Raw genomic sequence first — 19,323 nt, 5'->3', positions numbered from 1 at the left:
GTGGCCAGGGTGAGAGGGGTCAGAGATGATCTTGCCCGCTCGCTTCCTGGCCCTTACAGTGTACAGTTCATCAATGGAGGGAAGGTTGCAGCCAATAACGTTCTATGCTGATCGGACGATTCGCTGCAGCCTCCAGGTGTCGTGCTGGTGGCTGAGTCAAACCAGACCCTGATGGAGAAGGTGAGAACAGACTCTACGATGGCCGTGTAGAATTGGACCATCATTGCCTGTGGCAGATTGTGCTTCCTCAGCTGCCGTAGGAAGTACATCCTCTGTTGTGCCTTTTTGACTGTGGAGTCGATGGTAGCCCCCCACTTAAGGTCCTTGGAGATGATGGTTCCCAGGAACTTAAAAGACTCCACAGTAGTCTACACAGTTGAAATAACTTTCAAGAAATGTAACTGCAGCAAAACAAGAGGGAAAGGCACAAGGTGAAGAACCACAATTTGAAAGAGATATCAGTTAGTATTTCTTTACATACAGGTAATTAATAACTGGAATGTGTAACCAGATATAACCATTGAGCCCATTTAATGTATGGTAATTTAATGTTTGATCATTTAATATATCGTCAGTTGTTAGAGTGAAGGGAGAACAGTTTGTTTAGTTTAGTGTGGAAACAGGCCCTTCAACCCAATGAATCTACGCCGACCAGCAATCACTCTTTAGACTTTTAGACTTTAGACATACACCGTGGAACAGGTCCTTTGGCCCATCGAGTCCATGTCGACCAGTAATCAGCCGTACGCTAGTTCCAGCCTACACACTAGGGACAATTTACAGAATCCAACAAAGCTACAAACCTGCACCGTTGGAATGAGGGAGGAAACAGGAGCACAGAGAGAAAACCCACACGGAGAACGTACAAACTCCATACTGACAGCAGGGCTGCCAACATTGGGTGAGAGTTGAGAGTGACAAATTGCGAGGGAGTGTAGTGATTGAGGGGGGGAGGGTGTGGGAGGGAGGTGTCCCCCTTCCCACGGTAGGTAGCTTTTGCATTTTTCAGCTTGAAATTGTGCATTTTGGTGCATACTGTAGCGAGTCTTTTAACTTACACTTGAATGCAACATTTATGCTTCAAATTGGATTAGGTAAGAATAAGGTTAGGCTAAATTACATTCCTAATTACATTCCACAGTAGAGCCAGGCTCTGATCAACAGGTGATCAGATCCTACACGCCAGGGACAATTTACAGAAGCCAATTAACCTACAAACCTGCACTTCTTTTGAATGTGGGAGAAACCAGAATATCCAGAGAAAACCATGTGGTCATGAGGCGAATTGTACAAATACTGTACAGAGAGCACCCGTAGTCAGGATCCAATCTGGGTCTGTGGTGCTGCAAGGTAGCAACTCTACCGCTGCGCCACCGTGCCACCCCATTAAATTATTTTTTCTGTAATATATTTATTATGGTGTCACGTCAATAAAGGTGAACACATTATTTCGATTTCTGCCCTTAGTTGGATAACACACATCTCCATTCATTGTGTTTTTTGCCTGGTTTTCAACCTCTTCAGTCTGAAGGTCTCGACCCGAAACATCACCTATTCTTTCTCTCCAGAGATGCTGCCTGTCCTGCTGAGTTATTCCAGCTTTTAGTTTAAACCACCATCTGCAGTTCCTTCCTACACTCTTTGTTAAGCAAAACAGGTCTTATTCTAATAATATTATTCACCTCAACTAAGTATTTTTTTCACCTCCATTGCTGCAGAGAATACAATCCCAGTTAACAAATCTTTCTACAAAGTGAAAAAAAAAATTCCAACCCTGCCAATATGTTCATAAATCGTACCTGGATCCTCTCCAGAGCAATAGCACCCTTTCAACAGTGTGTCATAGTCTTACAGTATGGAAACAGACCCTTCATCCCAACTTGTCCATGCAGATCAAGATGTCCTATCTAAACTAGGCCCATTTATCCGCATTTGGCCCATATCCCTTTAAACCTTGTGTGTTCCAGTGTGTGTTGTAAGGGTGTGTGTTGGGTTGTGTGTGAGAGTGTTTGTCAGTGAAGCAGCGACAACACCCGGAGTGAGTGGAGACTTGGTGATGTCCGGGGAGCATTTCCCTCTCTTCCCCCATCCCAGGGAATGCAGGCCGGCCCAGGTGCTCTGTGTCCAGCAGGGGTCCGGGGGAGGTGAGGGACAGTGACCCTGGGGTCAGGCATCGGAGTGGAGCCTTAGCCCGAGATTCATCCCCGCGGCTTCGGAGGTGGCACTCACCTTGTCCGCTCCTGGCTCCGGGCCGGGGTTAAAACTCCATGCGGTGTGGACAGAGCGGCCGCCAAACACAGAGCCGCTGGAGGTGAGGGTGGGAGGTGTGAGCGGTGCCTCGAGGGGGGGGGGGTCGCTGCTGGGACCACCGCAGTGTCTCACCTATCATACCATCTGCACGGGAATGTGAATGCAGGTGAGGCAGCATCTATAGAGCGCTAGACAAAAATGCTGGAGAAATGCTTGAGTGTGAAGAAGGGTCAAACTCAGACATAGATGCTGCCTCACCGGTTGAGTTTCTCCAGCATTTTTGTCTACGTTGCCATTTTAAATAGTGTGCGATGGGCTTAAGCCTATTTAAATTGCTCGTTCTTTACGGGAAACCCGCCGACAGAAAACTATTCTCATTGGTGAGTGTGGAGGAGTGTGACTTTATTTATTTATTTATTTATTTGTTTTTAAATGTGAGCGTGAGAACGTCTGTCATCAGCGTGAGAGCGTGAGAATTTCGTCAAATGCGTGAGTCTCACGCTCAATGCGTGAGAGTTGGCTGCCCTGTAACAGCCCATACTCAGGATCAAACCCTAGTCTCTGTTGCCGAGAGGCAGCAATTCTACTGCTGCACCAATATTTGTTGCTCTGTAAGGATGGAATGAAATAAACGGAAATAAATCAAGGTCCTATGAAATGACTGCTGGAAGTTTGTTCATATTTCTGTTGTGCTATCAGGAAAACATTTCCTTTCCATCGACTTTAAGTATAGATTTACTATTTCTATCCATGCATAAATCCAATTCTACTTGTCTGGTCTGACATCTCTTTTGGTGACACTTTTAATAGGAAATTGGACACCTTTAATTTTAATAATTCAGGTGAAATGAACTATTAATATTTTTCCTGAAGAAACAAATCTACAATATTAACCAAATAATGCAATACAGACACTACAGATACCAAAACCTGGCATGGAAATAAGGAATGTTTCACAATTTGTAATACTTAGCTCATACCTTGTCATTATGTTTTATGAATTGCCCCATTAAATGTAAAAATTCTGCACTTCATACAACAAATCACATTACACTACCGTAAATAGTGATTATTTTAACTTTTTATTTATTTATTACAGCTCAGCTCAGCACTGTTATAAATGAATAAAAAGGATCAATGTCTACATCCAATATAAAAAAAGAAATGGTGTTGGAAGGAAATGATTTGATAAAAATAATCATTCATTCAGTGAAGAAACAGGCACTTTGGCCCAACATGTCTACGCCAATCATCTACTACCTATCTATACTCATCCCATTTACCAGCACCTGGTCCATAACCTACCAGGCCTTGGCAATTCAAATGCTTGTTCTAAAATCATTATGAGAACATCTGATTCCACCATCATCTCAGGCAGAGTATTCCAGTTCAGTTTTCGTTTATTGCCACGTGAACCGAGGTACAGTGAAAAGCTTTTGATGCGTGCTAACTGGTTAGCAGATAGACAAAACATGATTACAATCGAGCCATTTACAGTGTGTAGATACATGATAAGGGAATAACGTTTAGTGCAAGGTAAATCCAGTAAAGTCCAATCAAGGATAGTTAAAGGGTCACCAATGAGGTAGATAGTAGTTCAGCACTACTCTCTGGTTGTGGTGGTAATGATTCAGTTGCCTGATAACATTCCAGATTATAGTCACCCACTTGGTGAAAACATTATTCCTCAGATCACGTCTGAACCCACTTACTTCTCACCTAAACGATAATGGTTCAATGGTTTGTTTATTGTCACGTGTACCAGGTACAGTGAAATACATTTTTGGCATACAGCTCAGCAAGGGCCCGTTGCAGCCATCGCCTCCATCCCATGATCCCACGAACTGATGTCCTTCTCCACACCTGACCTCTGGGTAAAAGTGGATATCCCTATAGTGGGTAGGACAGGTTTGGAGGGATATGGACCAAAAGCGGGCAGGAGGGACGTGTAGGTGGGACATGTTGGCCGGTGTGGGCAGGTTGGGCCAAAGGGCCTGTTTCCATGCTGTATCACTCTATGACACTATCTATCCAAACTACTCATTATCTACCCCATCTCTGCTTCTAATTTTACATGCCTCTATGAAATTTCTCCTTGGTCTTCTTGCACTAGGGAAAACAAACCTTTTCCCAGGGTAGGGGAATCAAGAACCAGAGGATGTAGGTTTAAGGTGAGAAGAGAAAGATTTAATAGGAACCTGAGGGGCAACCTTTGGCTCACAGCTTGGTTTGGGAACAGCTCCACCCAAGAGAGAAATAAATTGCAGAGAGTGTAGACGTAGCCCAGCCCATCAGACAGCTCAGACTCTCCATTATTGAATCCATCTACACTTCACCCTGCCATGGAAATACAACCAACATAATCAAAGGCTTGTCCCACCACAGTCATTCCTTCTTCTCACCGATCCCCTTTCCTTCTTCTCTCCACACCACCAGGCTGAGAAACAACTTCTTCTCCTCTGTTATCAGGGTTATGAATAGTCCTTCCATAAGCTACTGTACTGTCTGATTCACCTCTACTCCATTGTGAACAGTGAACTTGTCTCTCGAACTGCAATGCTTATAACTATATTTTGCACTCTGTATCCTCCCCGGAGCCCTATCATTTGTACATGAGTTTGGCTTGATCATAGTTCAGTATAGTATTATCTGATTTGATTGGATAGCATGCAAAACAAAGCTTTTTGCTGAACCACAATACACATGAAAATAATAAACTTCAACTTGTGAAGTGTCTTCATGTGGCCATGAAAAAAATAACAGTGAGATGGAGCCATCTAGTGCTTGTTGAGATCAATTCAGTTCCCACAATTTGAGCATTGAAACAAGAACGTTTAAAGGCAAAAATCAGGACTTCTTCTTCTTCTTGCATATGACGTGCACAGCCTAGAGTTGTAGGACAACTTGTTCTATTTGATCTTATTTAATTGTGCACGCCGGGTTGATTGCATTAGTCGAAACAGGGTGAAGGTTGCAATCTCCCACCCCAAAACAGGACTGACACTGTTACACGAATCCAAGCAATATTTTTTTCCCCATCTTTATATCTTTATAACATCTATTTAGAAACATAGAAACATAGAAAATAGGTGCAGGAGTAGGCCATTCGGCCCTTCGAGCCTGCACCGCCATTCAATATGATCATGGCTGATCAACCAACTCAGTATCCTGTACCTGCCTTCTCTCCATACCCCCTGATACCTTTAGCCACAAGGGCCACGTCTAACTCCCTCTTAAATATAGCAAATGAACTGGCCTCAACTACCTTCTGTGGCAGAGAATTCCAGAGATTCACCACTCTCTGTGTGAAAAATGTTTTTCTCATCTCGGTCCTAAAAGATTTCCCCCTTATCCTTAAACTGTGACCCCTTGTTCTGGGCTTCCCCAACATTGGGAACAATCTTCCTGCATCTAGCCTGTCCAACCCCTTAAGAATTTTGTAAGTTTCTATAAGATCCCCCCTCAATCTTCTAAATTCTAGCGAGTACAAGCCAAGTCTACTTAATCCACAATGTGACATTAGAGAAAGCTTCGTCGGTCAACAGGAAAGCCTTTCTGAATTATTTTAATATATAGGAAGGAACTCTCCAGAGATGCTTCCTGTCCTGCTGAGTTACTACAGCATTTTGAATTATTTTAATAATGCTTATGCTATAATATGAATAATGCTATAGGAAGGGCGCTATTAAGCTGGAAAGAGTGCAGAGATTTACAAGGATATTGCCAGGACTTGAGGGGCTGAGCTAAAAAGAGAGGTTAAGACTTTATTACTTGGCATGCAAGAGGTTAAGGAGTACATCGATGACTGTATCGTGGCTGCCTCCTACATCCATGCAGAACTCATTGTTTTCATTAACTTTGCCACTAACTTGCACCCTATGCTCAAATTCAGTTGGACTATCTCTGACACCTCTTTCCCCTTTCTTGATCTCTCCGTCTCCATCACGGGACACCCACTATTGTCTGACATCTACTACAAATTCACTCACTCCCATAGTTATCTGGACTACATCTCCTCCCACCTTGGCTCTTGCTATCCCCTACTCTCCAATTTCTCCGTCTCCACCACATCAGCCGGCAGAAACGGCAAACAAGGGGCAATGACGGGCCTGGCGGCTGAGTGGGCAGAGACGCCAATGAGCGAGGAGGGGTATCAGAGATCCATCGGTGAGTGAGGAGGGTCATTGGGTGGCATGGAGGGGGTGAGAACAAAGAGGGATCCGGCTTGTGGGGGCCGGCAAAAACAAAAAGGGGCCATTGGGACTATAATGAATACTTAGTCATTTTTCGGCTCCCAATACCTGGCCACTCTTTGCATGCTTTGTGTATTGTATGTAAAACAAAGGATTTTGCTGTACCAAGTACATGTGACAATAAAGTATCATCATCGTCATCATCTGCTCCCACGGTGAGGCTTTCCATTCTAGGACATACGAGAGGTCCTTGTGTAAACATGCTTCTACCCTGTTGTCATAGATGGATCCATCACCCACGTCTCCTCAGTGTCCTGTAGTTCTGCTCTCTCACCATCTCCCCGCAGATGGAACAAGGATAGAGTTCTGCTCTCTCCCATTTCTCCCCTACCCACTTCCATTCCACCTATATTCCTTCCTCTGGCTTCACATTTTGCATAATAACGTTTAGTGCAAGATAAAGTCTAGTGAAGTCCAATTAAAGATAGTCCAAGGATCTCCAATGAAGTAGATGATAGGTCAGGACCCCTCCCTAGTTGGTGATGGGTGATCTTTTACCTATCCGCAGTTACCTTTATTGCCAAGTTCCCACTTGTTTCATACATTACAGACATTCATATTTCTAAAACAATACCAAAATAATGCCTCACCCTCGAGCTGCTTCCATTCACTCATTGACCAAATAATCTTGCTTCCAGCTTCTGTCTATGCTCATCCCAGTATTATCCTGTCAAAGACATTACCCCTCCCCAACCTTCACTGCAGCTGAACTAGCTTCATTTGTCTCCTTCCAAGCTCTCAAGAACGGTATTTGACTTTAATGGCTTCCCTTCACACCAATGCTTCACCAAAAGCAACACAACATTGGAAACTGGTCCAGTGTGTGAGGTCAGACAATTAACTTGATATCTTTAATTATGTTTAGTTACCAGAAACAGCATTAACATATCATGTTTTCATCCATGTATATAAGACATTATGCCGTTTCGAACTTAAACAGTTCAGCACAGGAACAGGCCGTGCAGCCCACAATATCTGTGCTGAACATGATGCCAAGCCCAACGCTTAATTGCTTGCACATAATCCATATTACATCCATTCCCATTCCCATTCCCTGCCCATCTACGTATCTATATAAAAGTCTCTTAAATGCCACTGCCGTATCTGCCTCTGCCGCCATCCCCAGCACCTCATCCCAGGCACTCACCACCCCCTGTGTAAAATAACTTGCCCTGCACATCTCCTTTAAACTTTGCCTCCCCTTACCTTAAAGCTATGCCCTCTAGTATTTGATATTTCCATCATGGGAAAAAAATTTTTTAATTATCTGCATGGAAATTTCTATTTCAGTTTTATTTTCTGTGAGTTTTTTGTGATGTAAAAAAAACTTCTATTACTTTGCAAACCAATAACCTATAGTAACCTTGTCTGCCCAAGGCTCATCCACAGTCCTTTCACGGTAAACAACATATTTGAATGCTCTCCAGCCCCGAGATATTTGGAATTTCCATTACCTCCAAGGGAATAATGGATTAATTTTAGTTTGAGTTATCTCCATGGACTGCTTCACTGGATCAGTTAATCGTGGCAGAAGCAGAGGAGTGGTTACAAACATTTTCTGAGAAGATGCTTTGCAGATCACCCAGGGGCTTCTCAAAATGGGGAACATGCCACTCAAAATGGCAGCTCCTCGTTAAACAGATCTGGCAACCACATGGAGCAATTGTGTGGAGGGAAGATGTAGTTTCACAGTTACTGTACTGGAAAAGACAGTGGCACAGTGGCGCAGCAGTAGAACTGCTGCCTCACAGTGCCAGAGTCCTTGGTTCGATCCTAACTACGGGTGCTGTCTGTGTGGAGTTTGTAAGTTTTCCCTGTGACCGTGTGGGTTTTCTCTGGGTGTTCCAGTTTCCTCCCACATTCCAAAGATGTACAGGTTTGTAGGTGAATTGACTTCAGTAAAAATTATAAATTGTCCCTAATGTTTAGGATGGTGCTAGTGTACGAGGATTGCTGGTCGGCGCGGACTCGGTGGGTCGAAAGGACTGTTTCCGCACTGTATCTCCAAACTAATCTAAACATAGAACAACGCAAAAAACAGACCCTTCAGCCCACAATGTCTGTGCCGAACATGATGCCAAGACAATAACTTATCAACCTGCGTATTATCTATATCTGATTTTTCCATCGTGGGAAAAAAATTCTGACTGTCTATCCTTTCGAAACCACTCATAATTGTATATTCTTCTATCAGGTCTCTCTGCAACCTCCGGCCTCCAGAGAAAATAATCCAAGTCTGTCCAACCTATCCCTGTAGCTAATATCCCATAATCCAGGCATCATTCTGTTAAACATCTGCACCTTTTCCAAAGCTTCCACATCCACCATGTAAGGGGGCAACCAGAACTGCACACAATACTCCAAATGGGGCCTAACCAATGTCCTGTAAAGCAGCAGTCAGATGTTTTTAGGCAGTTTTGTAATGCAGGGTTAGGGATGGAGGTGTACATAGACACATAGAAAATAGGTGCAGGAGTAGGCCATTCGGTCCTTCGAGCCAGCACCACCATTCAATGCGGTCATGGCTGATCATCCACAATCAGTACCCCTTTCCTGCCTTCTCCCCATATCCATGGATTCCACTAGCCCTAAGAGCTCTATCTAACTCTCTTTTGAATGCATCCAGTGAATCGGCCTCCACTGCCTTCTGAGGTAGAGAATTCCACAAATTCACAACTCTCTGGGTGAAAAGGTTTTTCCTCATCTCAGTTCTAAATGGCCTACCCCTTATTCTTAAACGGTGGCCCCTGGTTTTGTACTCCCCCAACATCGGGAACATGTTTCCTGCATCTAGCATATCCAATCCAAACTGAGAAGGAGCTACTTGCTGTGATTAAGTTTAGGATACAGCATGGAAATAGGCCCTTCAGCCCACCAAGTCCATGCCAACCAGCGATCATCCCATACACTAACACTATCCTACATACTAGGACCAATCCTTTACCAAAACCAATTAACCTACAAACCTGCACATCTTTGGAGTGTGGGAGGAAACCGGAGCAATCGGGGAATACTCGCATGGTCACAGGGAGAACGTGCAAACTCCGTACAGAGAGCACCCGTGGTCAGGATCAAACCTGGGTCTCTGGCCCAATAAGGCAGCAACTCTGCCACTGTGTGATCTTTGACCTGGAAAAGCATCGTAAATTCACACAAAGGAGAACAGTATAGTTCACAGCTGACCAGGAACCACCTCGAGATAACTGTTGTTAAGCCACTTAGAATCAGTCCAACACAAGGCAGCACAAAAGGGGGTTTGGGGATTGCTTGCAAGGATAAAAGTATACAATGTACAGTTGTAGTAAAGACTCGAAAAAAACGTATATGGAAGAGCACAATCTCCCCATATTCCCATCAACACCTCCTCCTCCCCTCCCCCTCTTCCCTTCAAAAGTTCCTCCACTCACCTTGCATAACTTTGGGATGTGGAAGGAAAATGGAGCACCTGGCAGAAACACACAAGGGGAACCTAGACACGTTACACAGATAGCACCCAAGAGCTGGATTGAACTTGGGTTGGTTAACAAGTTTGCAGATGTCACCAACATTGAATTAGTATGAACAGGTGATCGATGGTCAGCGTGGATTCGGTGGGCCAAAGGACCTATTTCCATGCTGTGTCAATAGACTAAACTAAGGTGACCTGATCTTCAGAAGCAGAAGCAGAATTACTACTTCAAAGGTATTGCGTTCATACCTCATATCTGAAAGTTAATGGTTGTGTCTGCATAGCAAGATAAAGTAACTACAGAGTGAAGGGGGAGATCAGGGCAACACGGTGGCACAGCGATTGAGTATCTGCCTTTCAGCGCCAGAGATGTGGGTTCGATCCTGACTATGGGTGCTTGTCTGTATGGAGTTTGTACGTTTCCCCTGTGACTTGAATGGGTTTTCCCAGGAGCTCCGGTTTCCTCCCACACTCCAAAGACGTAAAAACTTGTAGGCTGTTTGGCTTGATATAATTGTAACTTGTCCCTAGTGTGTAGGATCTTGTTAGTGTGCAGGGATCTGGTTGGCACGAACTCTGTGGGCCTAAGGGCCTGTTTCTCTAAACTAAACTAAACTAATCAGGCCATTACATTTGCAGATGGTATGGATTTCACTTAAAAGGGAATCTTGCTGAACATTCTATTCAATGACCTAACTTGCAGAATTAATCTAATTTCCTTTAGCCACTAGCTGACCTCCACTGTGTTTCCAGCATTCTTTTCACATCTTGTGACATATTTCAGTAGCTCTGATATTATTAATAAAAACAGGATTAGCAATTCACAGCTTTTCCAGTATCTTTTGACATGAAACACAAACCTTTCAAGTTATTTAGAAAATCTAGATGATTATTTTACAGTCTTTCATGATTTAAGGCACTTTAATTGATAACATTGCAGAATCAAAACCAATTAGTTGGAGAAAATAATTATTGATAGGAACAAGAAAGGGAGGGAAGAGAAATGATTTAATTTTTTTAATTCAAACATTTAGAGGTCTTTTCCTGAATGTACTTAAAATTGGCAAGATTCTTTGAGTAATTCAGTGCCTTGCATCAAAGATAACCTGCTTCCATCAGCTCTGATGAAGAGGTCCCAAATGTGAAATGTTAACTTTGTTTCTCTTTCCACATGTGCTGCTTGATTTACAGAGACTTTCCAGCATTTCTGTTTTTATTTCAGCTTTTCAACATCTGCTGGGTTTTTTTTAATCTTTATGACTTGCTTCCAATTTGCTTTTGTAGGTTCTGAGGTGGCTGATGAGGCCAATGTAGGAACTGCAGACTCTTCCAGGGAGAGGCAGGAGGTGACTCCCCAGAGGGTGGCCGGGGGGAGGGGGGGGGTGAGAGGGGATTGCTGGATAGTTTTGTGAGATGATTTACTTTAAACTTTAGAGATACAACACAGAAGCAAGCCCTGCGGTCCACCGAGTCCACGCCCAACCAGCGATAACTCCGTACACACACACACACACTAGCGACAACTTACAATTTTTGCAAAGCCAATTAACCTACAAACCTGTACATCTTTAGAGTCTGGGAGGAAACTGAAGCACCTGGATAAAACCCCACGCGATCACAGGGAAAAACATAGAAAATAGCTGCAGGAGTCGGCCATTCGGCTCTTCGAATCGACACCGCCATTCAATATGATCATGGCTGATCATCCAAAATCAGTACCTCATTCCGGCTTTTTCCCCATATCCCAATTCCCTTAGCCCTAAGAGCTAAATCTAACTCTCCCTTGAAAACATCCAGTGAATTGGCCTCCACTGCTTTCTGTGGCAGAGAATGTCCATATAGACGGCAACCGTAGTCAGGATCTAACCCAGATCTCTGGGGCTGTAAGGCAGTAACTCCACCACTGTGCCACCTTTAACCTGCCATTTATTTCTGCTGTTGCATTGTATTTTGTTTTGTATCCTCCACATCTCCCTCTGCCACTTACTTTTGCAATAATCCTGATGCATGGACTCAAGATTCCCAATTCCATCCCAAATGCTCCTTCGTTTTGAATGGTCATGGACCAGGGACCTCCCATGTTTCATTTCTTCAGAAAGTCTTTGAGTTCAGGTTTGAATCTTTTCCTCATTCTGCCTGCTAATCGCTTCCCGTGGCAGAGCTCAGGAATTAGTTGGATTTGGAAAATTGGTGTCGGATCGCCAATAAATGGCCGTTGGTTCACTGCTGGGCTGTCATCCCAACTTATTCTTTCATATGCATTGCAATTTGTGGTCATTGCATCTTAGATTCAACACACTGTGGTTGGCTGCTGGACTCTCTCACGACTGTAACTAGACATGAATCACCCTGTACACTACCACTATCCTTCCATACAAGGGACAATTATGCAATTTTTATCAAAGTCAATTAACCTACAAATCTGTACGTCTTTGGAGTGTGACAGGAAACTGGAGCACTGGGAGAAAACATACGCGGTCAAGGGGAGAACGTACAAACTCCGTACAGACGGCACCTGTCATCACGATCAAACCCAGGTCTCCGGCACAGTGAGGTAGCAAGTCTACTCACTGCGCCACTATGCTGCCTTTGGGGTTCAGATGTTACTGTTGTTCTTAACCTTGTCATGGTTTTGGTTGGATGCGGTGTCGGAGAGGGGTAGGTGAGCTGAGGTGGAGCTGACAAAGAAGCCTTTCCATAGTACATTTTGCAGATGGTAAACCGTTTTCCAGTGACAAAGAAATGTTTATGAAGGTGGATGGGGTGACAATCAAGTGAATTACTTTGTCTAAATCAGCATCAAACTTCCGAAATATTATGGACCTCCACTTATCCAGGTTTCTGGACAATATTCCATCATATTCCTGTCTTGTCAATGGTACATAGGCTTTAGAAGATAGATGAGTTGCTTGCTGCCGAATATCGAGGGTTTGATTTGCTCAGGTAGCCACAAAATTTTTGTAGCCAGGGTTTAATTTAGATTAGTTTAGAGATACAGCATGGAAACAAGCCCTGTGGCCCATCAAGTCCACATCGCCCAGTGATCCCCGCACACTAACACTATCCTACACACATTAGGGACAATTTACAATTCGACCAAGCCAACTAGCCTACAAACCTGTACGTCTTTGGAGTGGGCATTTGGCAATAATTGATTGCTTTTGATTCAAACTGATTATTTCTTTCTTTCTCCTGCTATTTAATTTTGAAGATCAACTTTCGAGGTAGGAAAAATTGTCACTTCATCCATTCGATAAAGACCTCTGGAGGACAGGATCTTTTCATGCAATTGAATCACAACAATGAGGGAGATAGTAGTTCAGGACCACTCCCAACTATCAACCCGAGCTACCATCTACCTCATTGGAAACCCTCAGATTATCTTTAATCAGACTTTGCTGGTCTTTAACTTGCACTAAATATTACTCCTTTTATCAAGTATATGTACATTGGTTTGTCCCATACGGGACCACCTTTGTCCCGTATTTGACTGCTACTACTCAGGTCGAGGGGACTGTCGGGTCGGATGGCCGCGTTCGTCCCCGCTTCACCCCTCCCAACATAGTACAGCCCATGGAATGCAGCAGCAGCGCCTTGCCCGTGGCCCCGTCGGTCGGCAGCCCGCCCAGCTATCCGACCTTCGGACCTTCGCTTACCGCCGACACCACCACCCCTCCTTCTCACGGCCGATTATCAGTTCATGAGTTGGATGGGGTGCCGGACTTTGCACGCGATGTCCGACACCCGGTCCAAAATTCCTCAGCTGGCCCGCCAGCTGGGCTTTGTGTGCAGTCCAGCACCCGAGCCAACTCATCGGTCACCGCCGAGTCAGTCAACGAATTGCCGTCGGGAATCTGTCCCTTATTTTGACCTTTTGTCCCTTATTTGGGAGTGAGAAAGTTGGCAACCCTAATGTACACTCAGTCTTTCCACTAATTGGTTAGATTGCATCAAAACGTTTTTCACTCTACCTCTGTGCACGTGACATTAAACTAAACTAAACTCTCAAGATTTACATAAAATGCTGGAGTAACTGAGTGGGACAGGCAGCATCTCTGGAGACAGGGAATTATGTCTCGGGTTGGGACTCTTCTTCAGACTGAGAGTCAGGGGAGAGGTGCAGAACTCTCCTCAGAGAGAGGAGAACTTCTTCAAAGTAGGCACACCTTGAGGAGATTTCGCGGTGGAGCAGACAAAATGTGTAGGAAGGAACCGCAGTCTGAAGAAGGGTCTCAAACAAAACGACACCCCCCATATTTTTTCTCCAGAGATGCTGCCTGTCCCGCTGAGTTACTCCAGCATTTTGTGTCTATCTTCTGGGAGTGGTGGGGACGTTATTTGCTCGGGCCCTGGTGACGCGGCCGCGGCGGGCAGACCGGACGAGTTACGGTGGGGACGGACAATACTGCTGACGTGTTTGTGCGCCGCTGGATTGTGTCCCCGGATCCTGTTATTGAAGATGCGCGGCTCCGTGTTCTCGGTTCTCAGCCGCTTCGCCCACGAGTATGCGGCGGGGACGCCCCTGCGGCTGAAGCTCGTCGACTCCTACCTGCTGTACATGGCGCTGAGCGGCGCTGCACAGTTCCTCTACTGCTCGCTGGTCGGCACCTTCCCCTTCAACTCGTTCCTGTCCGGATTCATCGCCTGTGTGGGCGCCTTCGTGTTGGCGGGTGAGGCCCGTGTGGTGGATGGGTGTGGGTGGTGGGGATGGGTGTGGGTGGGGGGGATGGGTGTGGGGTGGGTGGGATGGTGGATGGGTGTGGGTTGGGTGGATGGTGGATTGGGGGGGGATGGGTGTGGGTGGTGGATGGGTGTGGGTTGGGGGGATGGGTGTGGGTTGGGGTGGGGGGGATGGGTGTGGGTTGGGTGGATGGTGGATTGGGGTGGATGGGTGTGGGTTGGGGGGGATGGTGGACGGGTGTGGGTTGGGTGGATGGTGGATTGGGGGGGGATGGTGGATGGGTGTGGGTTAGGGGAGATGGTGGATGGGGGGGCGTGGGTGGTGGATGGAAGTTGGCGTGGATGGGGAGTTGGGGAGGGGTGGGGAGGGGAATGGGGTGGTGGTGGTGGATGGAGGTTGGTGTGGGTGGGGGGTGGCGTGGGGTTGGTGGTGAATGGGGAGGTTGGTGTGGATGGGGGGTGTTGGGGATTGGGGGTGGTGGAGAATGGGGTGGTGCGGTTTAGCAGGGGGTGGGCTGTGGTGGTTAGTGTAGAAGGGTTGAGGGGAATAGATCAGGTGCAGGATCTTGGTCAAAGAGGAAGGTGGAAAAATGGTGGAGGGGGCAAAATGAAAAGGGACTCAGGGATGGCGAAGGAGGAGGGAATCTGAATTGTGGGTCGGGACAGTAGTTGTTTCTGGTGGTGATAGAGGCTAGAACGATTGGAAAAGTGTTGGGTCAAGCTTTGTTTGTTAGCACTCATCACTGGGAATGGGTTTGTGGTAGACCTATGTGTTGTCATGGCTTGCATGCCACGGTAGATATGATTATTTTGGCCAGCCAAATTTGAGGGGGGTGCTCCACAACACCCCCTGATTAAATAGGTTCAATACTTTGGTGGGGGAGAAAAGGGGCATGTGATGGTGGTTGGTGCTGCTCCCTGCAATTTGCTTGGAGTTGTTGCGGCATTACCTCAACAGTTCTCAAACCTTTTTACTTGAATGGTACAACTTACCACCAACAAACCTCTTTGAGTGGAGCTCATCTTTATAACAAATTGGAAGCCAACTGGCCTACGATGACAAAACTCTAAAACCAAGGCTATTCAAGAATGATGATTTGCACATGTTCGGAAGCTGAGTTCCACGCAATTGTCAGTGCATTCACTGATGCGTTTGAGAAAATGGGCCTTGCACTCTAAGCATTTGCAAAGTAAATGTCCACTACCAAGCTGTCTCTGTTGCTCTACCTTGCCCTCGGGCAATAAAGGTTCAAGGCAAGATCTTGGCAAATGTAAACCACCTCCCAAATCTCAGAGCAGCCTCTTCATGAAGATAGACATGGGTGACAAGATCTGCCAGCCTTTGATTGTGAAGAAGCATACTAGAAACTCCAGATCTTATACAAAGCTCATGGTCTGTCAAGACACTGGAAAATACCAACTGTCTCTTCCAATTCACTGGAAGGACAAGCGAAGCAAAAGTGTTCTCTCCCACGATCATATTATCAGTATTTACACTTAGCAATGTTAGGTATATCACATTGATCGCATTATTAGACAATCTGCTATGAACACTGTCATGGGATGAGATTATCAGGCAGGTGGAGGAAAAGGTTCAAGGATCTGCTCAAAGCCTCCTTGAAGAAATGAAACGCCATCCATGGACACCTGGGAATCTCTTGCCCATGAACATTCAAAGGTGTACCTTGGATAGGTTCTTAAAGGTCATGCACAAGGAGCATACAGAAGCCTTGCCGAATTGATGGAAGGAGCAGACTACCTAACAACCTACTCAGTCCCATTGGCCACTACAGCTCCACAAGTGGAAGAGTCTGCAATTTCTACATTGGGCTTCATTAGCTCCTCAGAACCCACAAAACTAAAGTGGAAGTAGGTTATCGATTGACGACCCCTCCCTCCCCCCAAATGTCTGGGAAGAAGAAAGGGTGTGCTTGCTGCTATGCAGTTGGAAAAAAAAAAAACACATCAGATTTAACTGAAAGGGTTACTGTTTCATTATATTCCACAGGCCATCAATGGATAACTATGTTGAAGTTTGTTTGATGAAATGGGTGTGTATTCTCAATGATTATCATCCAGTGAGGTTGGTGTAATTGTGTACAGTGGACATGGTTTCAGACTAGTGACCAAAATGTGTGGTTCGATATTTCTTTATGGTAGTCCTGCGGAACTGTCTTCTAATTGCATACTCTGTTGGTTTCTGCTTCTCACACAGTTTGCTTGCGGATACAGATCAACCCTCAGAACAAAGGTGAATTCATTGGTATCTCACCAGAGCGGGCATTTGCTGATTTCCTTTTTGCCAGCACCATCCTTCATCTAGTGGTGATCAACTTCATAGGCTAAATGTATGTATGATGAGTAAAGAAATTGCCTTTAAGCTGAAATTTCCATTGTCTTTGTATGAAATGGTCTAATGTGCTGATAATAATAAATGTGTACAAAGATAATGGGATCAAAAGAAGGAATGATTTTGGCCTCTTATTCTGTCTGGTTTTGGTATGACTCCTATCCTGAAATGTATATTAATGGAAAACAAAGTAGTTACATTTATTTTATGTGCTATGTTACGATCTGAGGAGCACAAACTTTAAAGTACTGGAAGCATATTCGGCAGGGTAGTTGGACTAATTGTATTTCTCTGCCTGAGATCTGAAACGAGTATGATAAAAATCTATGCATGTGACTGATCTCAGCCTCATCCCAATTGATGCTGATATTCTAATAGATGCTGGTACTGATAAACAATATTCCAATATTGCATAGGAAGGTTTTGTGCCACTAAGTTATATTTGGGGGTTTGGAGCCTGTGTCATGATATCTGAAGCGGTGATTCTTTATAACTAGACTGTTAGTTTGTAAATAGCGTGTTAATGTTTTTCCTGGAGTTTTTGGAATGTGAGAATAGAATAGAATTAAAAACCTACCAGGCCAAGACAAGAAAGTGACTTTTTAATATGGTACCCATGACCTTTGGATGGTCCAAAATACATTACATATTTTAAGGTTAAGTTAAGTTATTGAAACAGTACTAGCAGAAGCATGTGTAGTCATCGGTTCATGTTTTACTGATGATGGATAACTGATAAATACTGTTTTGTTTTTTTAAACGCCCTGAGATCTTGGGAAGGTAGATGGGGTTTGGCATAATCATTCTTCTGAAAAACACACTTTGTTACTGAAAGATGAACCAAGTTTTCTGAAATTACCGTTCATATTGGGTGTTTGGCTCCAGACGAAAATATACCAAGTTCTAAAGATTTGATTTCAGAACATATGAATGAGGTTTGAAACATGACTTATGAGTTGCCAATCTAGTACCATATCACCAGGCCCTCGCATATTGAAGTCTTTATTCTTGGTATGAGAATTTATCTTCAGTGGCACTTTAAATAAAATTCTCAGAAGACAGACATTTTGAGTGATGGAGGGTTAATGCAAACTATATAGATGCTTAAATGGAGAAGAATTTATTCCCCAATGACAAAGAACTGAATCTTGTTGAGGATGGAATTAATTATACAAGATATGGATATTGGTCATCATTGAACATATGCATAAGAGCATGAGTAAGCCACTCGGCACCTCTGCTGTTTAATAAGGTCATGGTTGATCTGATTATAACCCAACCCTTTTTCTCTTTGCAGTCGTGCAGCAGAATGGATGCAACCCCAGCAGATTGGAGCCTGCGTTGCAGCTGCATTGGATCTGTTTGAATTTTGTTTACCATTTTTCATTCCATACTGTATAAAACAAAATAAAAATCTTGTACAAAATGGTTGATTACATGTGTAAGAAAGAACTGCAGATGCTGGTTTAAATCGAAGGTAGACACAAAATGCTGGAGTAACTCAGCGGGTGAGACAGCACCACTGGAGAGAAAGAACGGGTGACGTTTCGGGTCGAGACCCTTCTTCAGACTTCAGATCTTCGTTAATAAATAGCGAGTTGAAGTGCACTGGAAACTGGTTAGTCAAGATAGCTAATTGTACACTAACCAGCAATTGAATTAGCCAGTTTTCTAGTCTGCAATTTGTTCTGTTTTATAATAGGGCATTGTAATTACCAAATGTGATAACACCCTAAATTTTGACACATTGTCATTTTGGTGAGGCAATATTGACTTAAAATATCACTTACTAAGTAACAATGTATAACAATTAGCTACTCGAGAACAAACATTTCTGCACTTAACCATTTGGTGGTGTGGGGGCAGACTAGCTTGTAAAGAAAAAATATTTATTAGTTTGAGATCAAGTTACAAACTGGCAAAACTTTCTTTGCCCAGAGTTCAACACACTCCTGTCCAGAGAGTAAAATGCAACCTGACATAACTTAACTCCTAATACATATTACAAAGCAATTATTTATGAAACGGTTTGCATTTATACAGCGGTTTTCCAAGTCTTCAGGTGTATAAATGAAGTATATTTGTAGCTTCATATCTGAAGCTCAACAGTCAATTTGTGTTCATTCAGATAGCATTGCTTACTGTGGCTTCTCTGAATTGTAGATAACTGTTGATGCACTCAGTACAACAGCAATATCTTAATTTGCCAGCAAATTTTATCCTGCCTTAAAATCTAGTCTTGTTAAATATAACCTGAGCTTGCTGTAATAATGTAATCAAACAGTACTAAAATAAGAAAGTTTGTTTCCATTTATTTCATTCCTTCATCTTATACAGTAGAC

The 19,323-nt window shown here is 44.1% G+C and overlaps 1 protein-coding gene across 1 annotated transcript; it reads left to right on the top strand.

Moving 5' to 3' along the window:
* The first annotated feature begins 14,311 nt into the window (after positions 1 to 14,311).
* dad1 (defender against cell death 1) lies at positions 14,312 to 18,412 on the top strand. Its single transcript, XM_033019820.1, has 3 exons — positions 14,312 to 14,621; positions 16,847 to 16,979; positions 18,279 to 18,412. Exons 1-2 carry the CDS (start codon positions 14,411 to 14,413, stop codon positions 16,975 to 16,977), a joined length of 342 nt encoding a protein of 113 aa, XP_032875711.1. The 5' UTR covers positions 14,312 to 14,410; the 3' UTR covers positions 16,978 to 16,979; positions 18,279 to 18,412.
* Positions 18,413 to 19,323: the final 911 nt, after the last annotated feature.

This window comes from Amblyraja radiata, chromosome 4, assembly GCF_010909765.2.
Source record: "Amblyraja radiata isolate CabotCenter1 chromosome 4, sAmbRad1.1.pri, whole genome shotgun sequence".
Lineage (NCBI taxonomy): Eukaryota > Metazoa > Chordata > Chondrichthyes > Rajiformes > Rajidae > Amblyraja > Amblyraja radiata.
The sequence above is the reverse complement of the archived record's forward strand: the minus strand, read 5'-3'. Positions and strand labels throughout refer to the sequence as shown.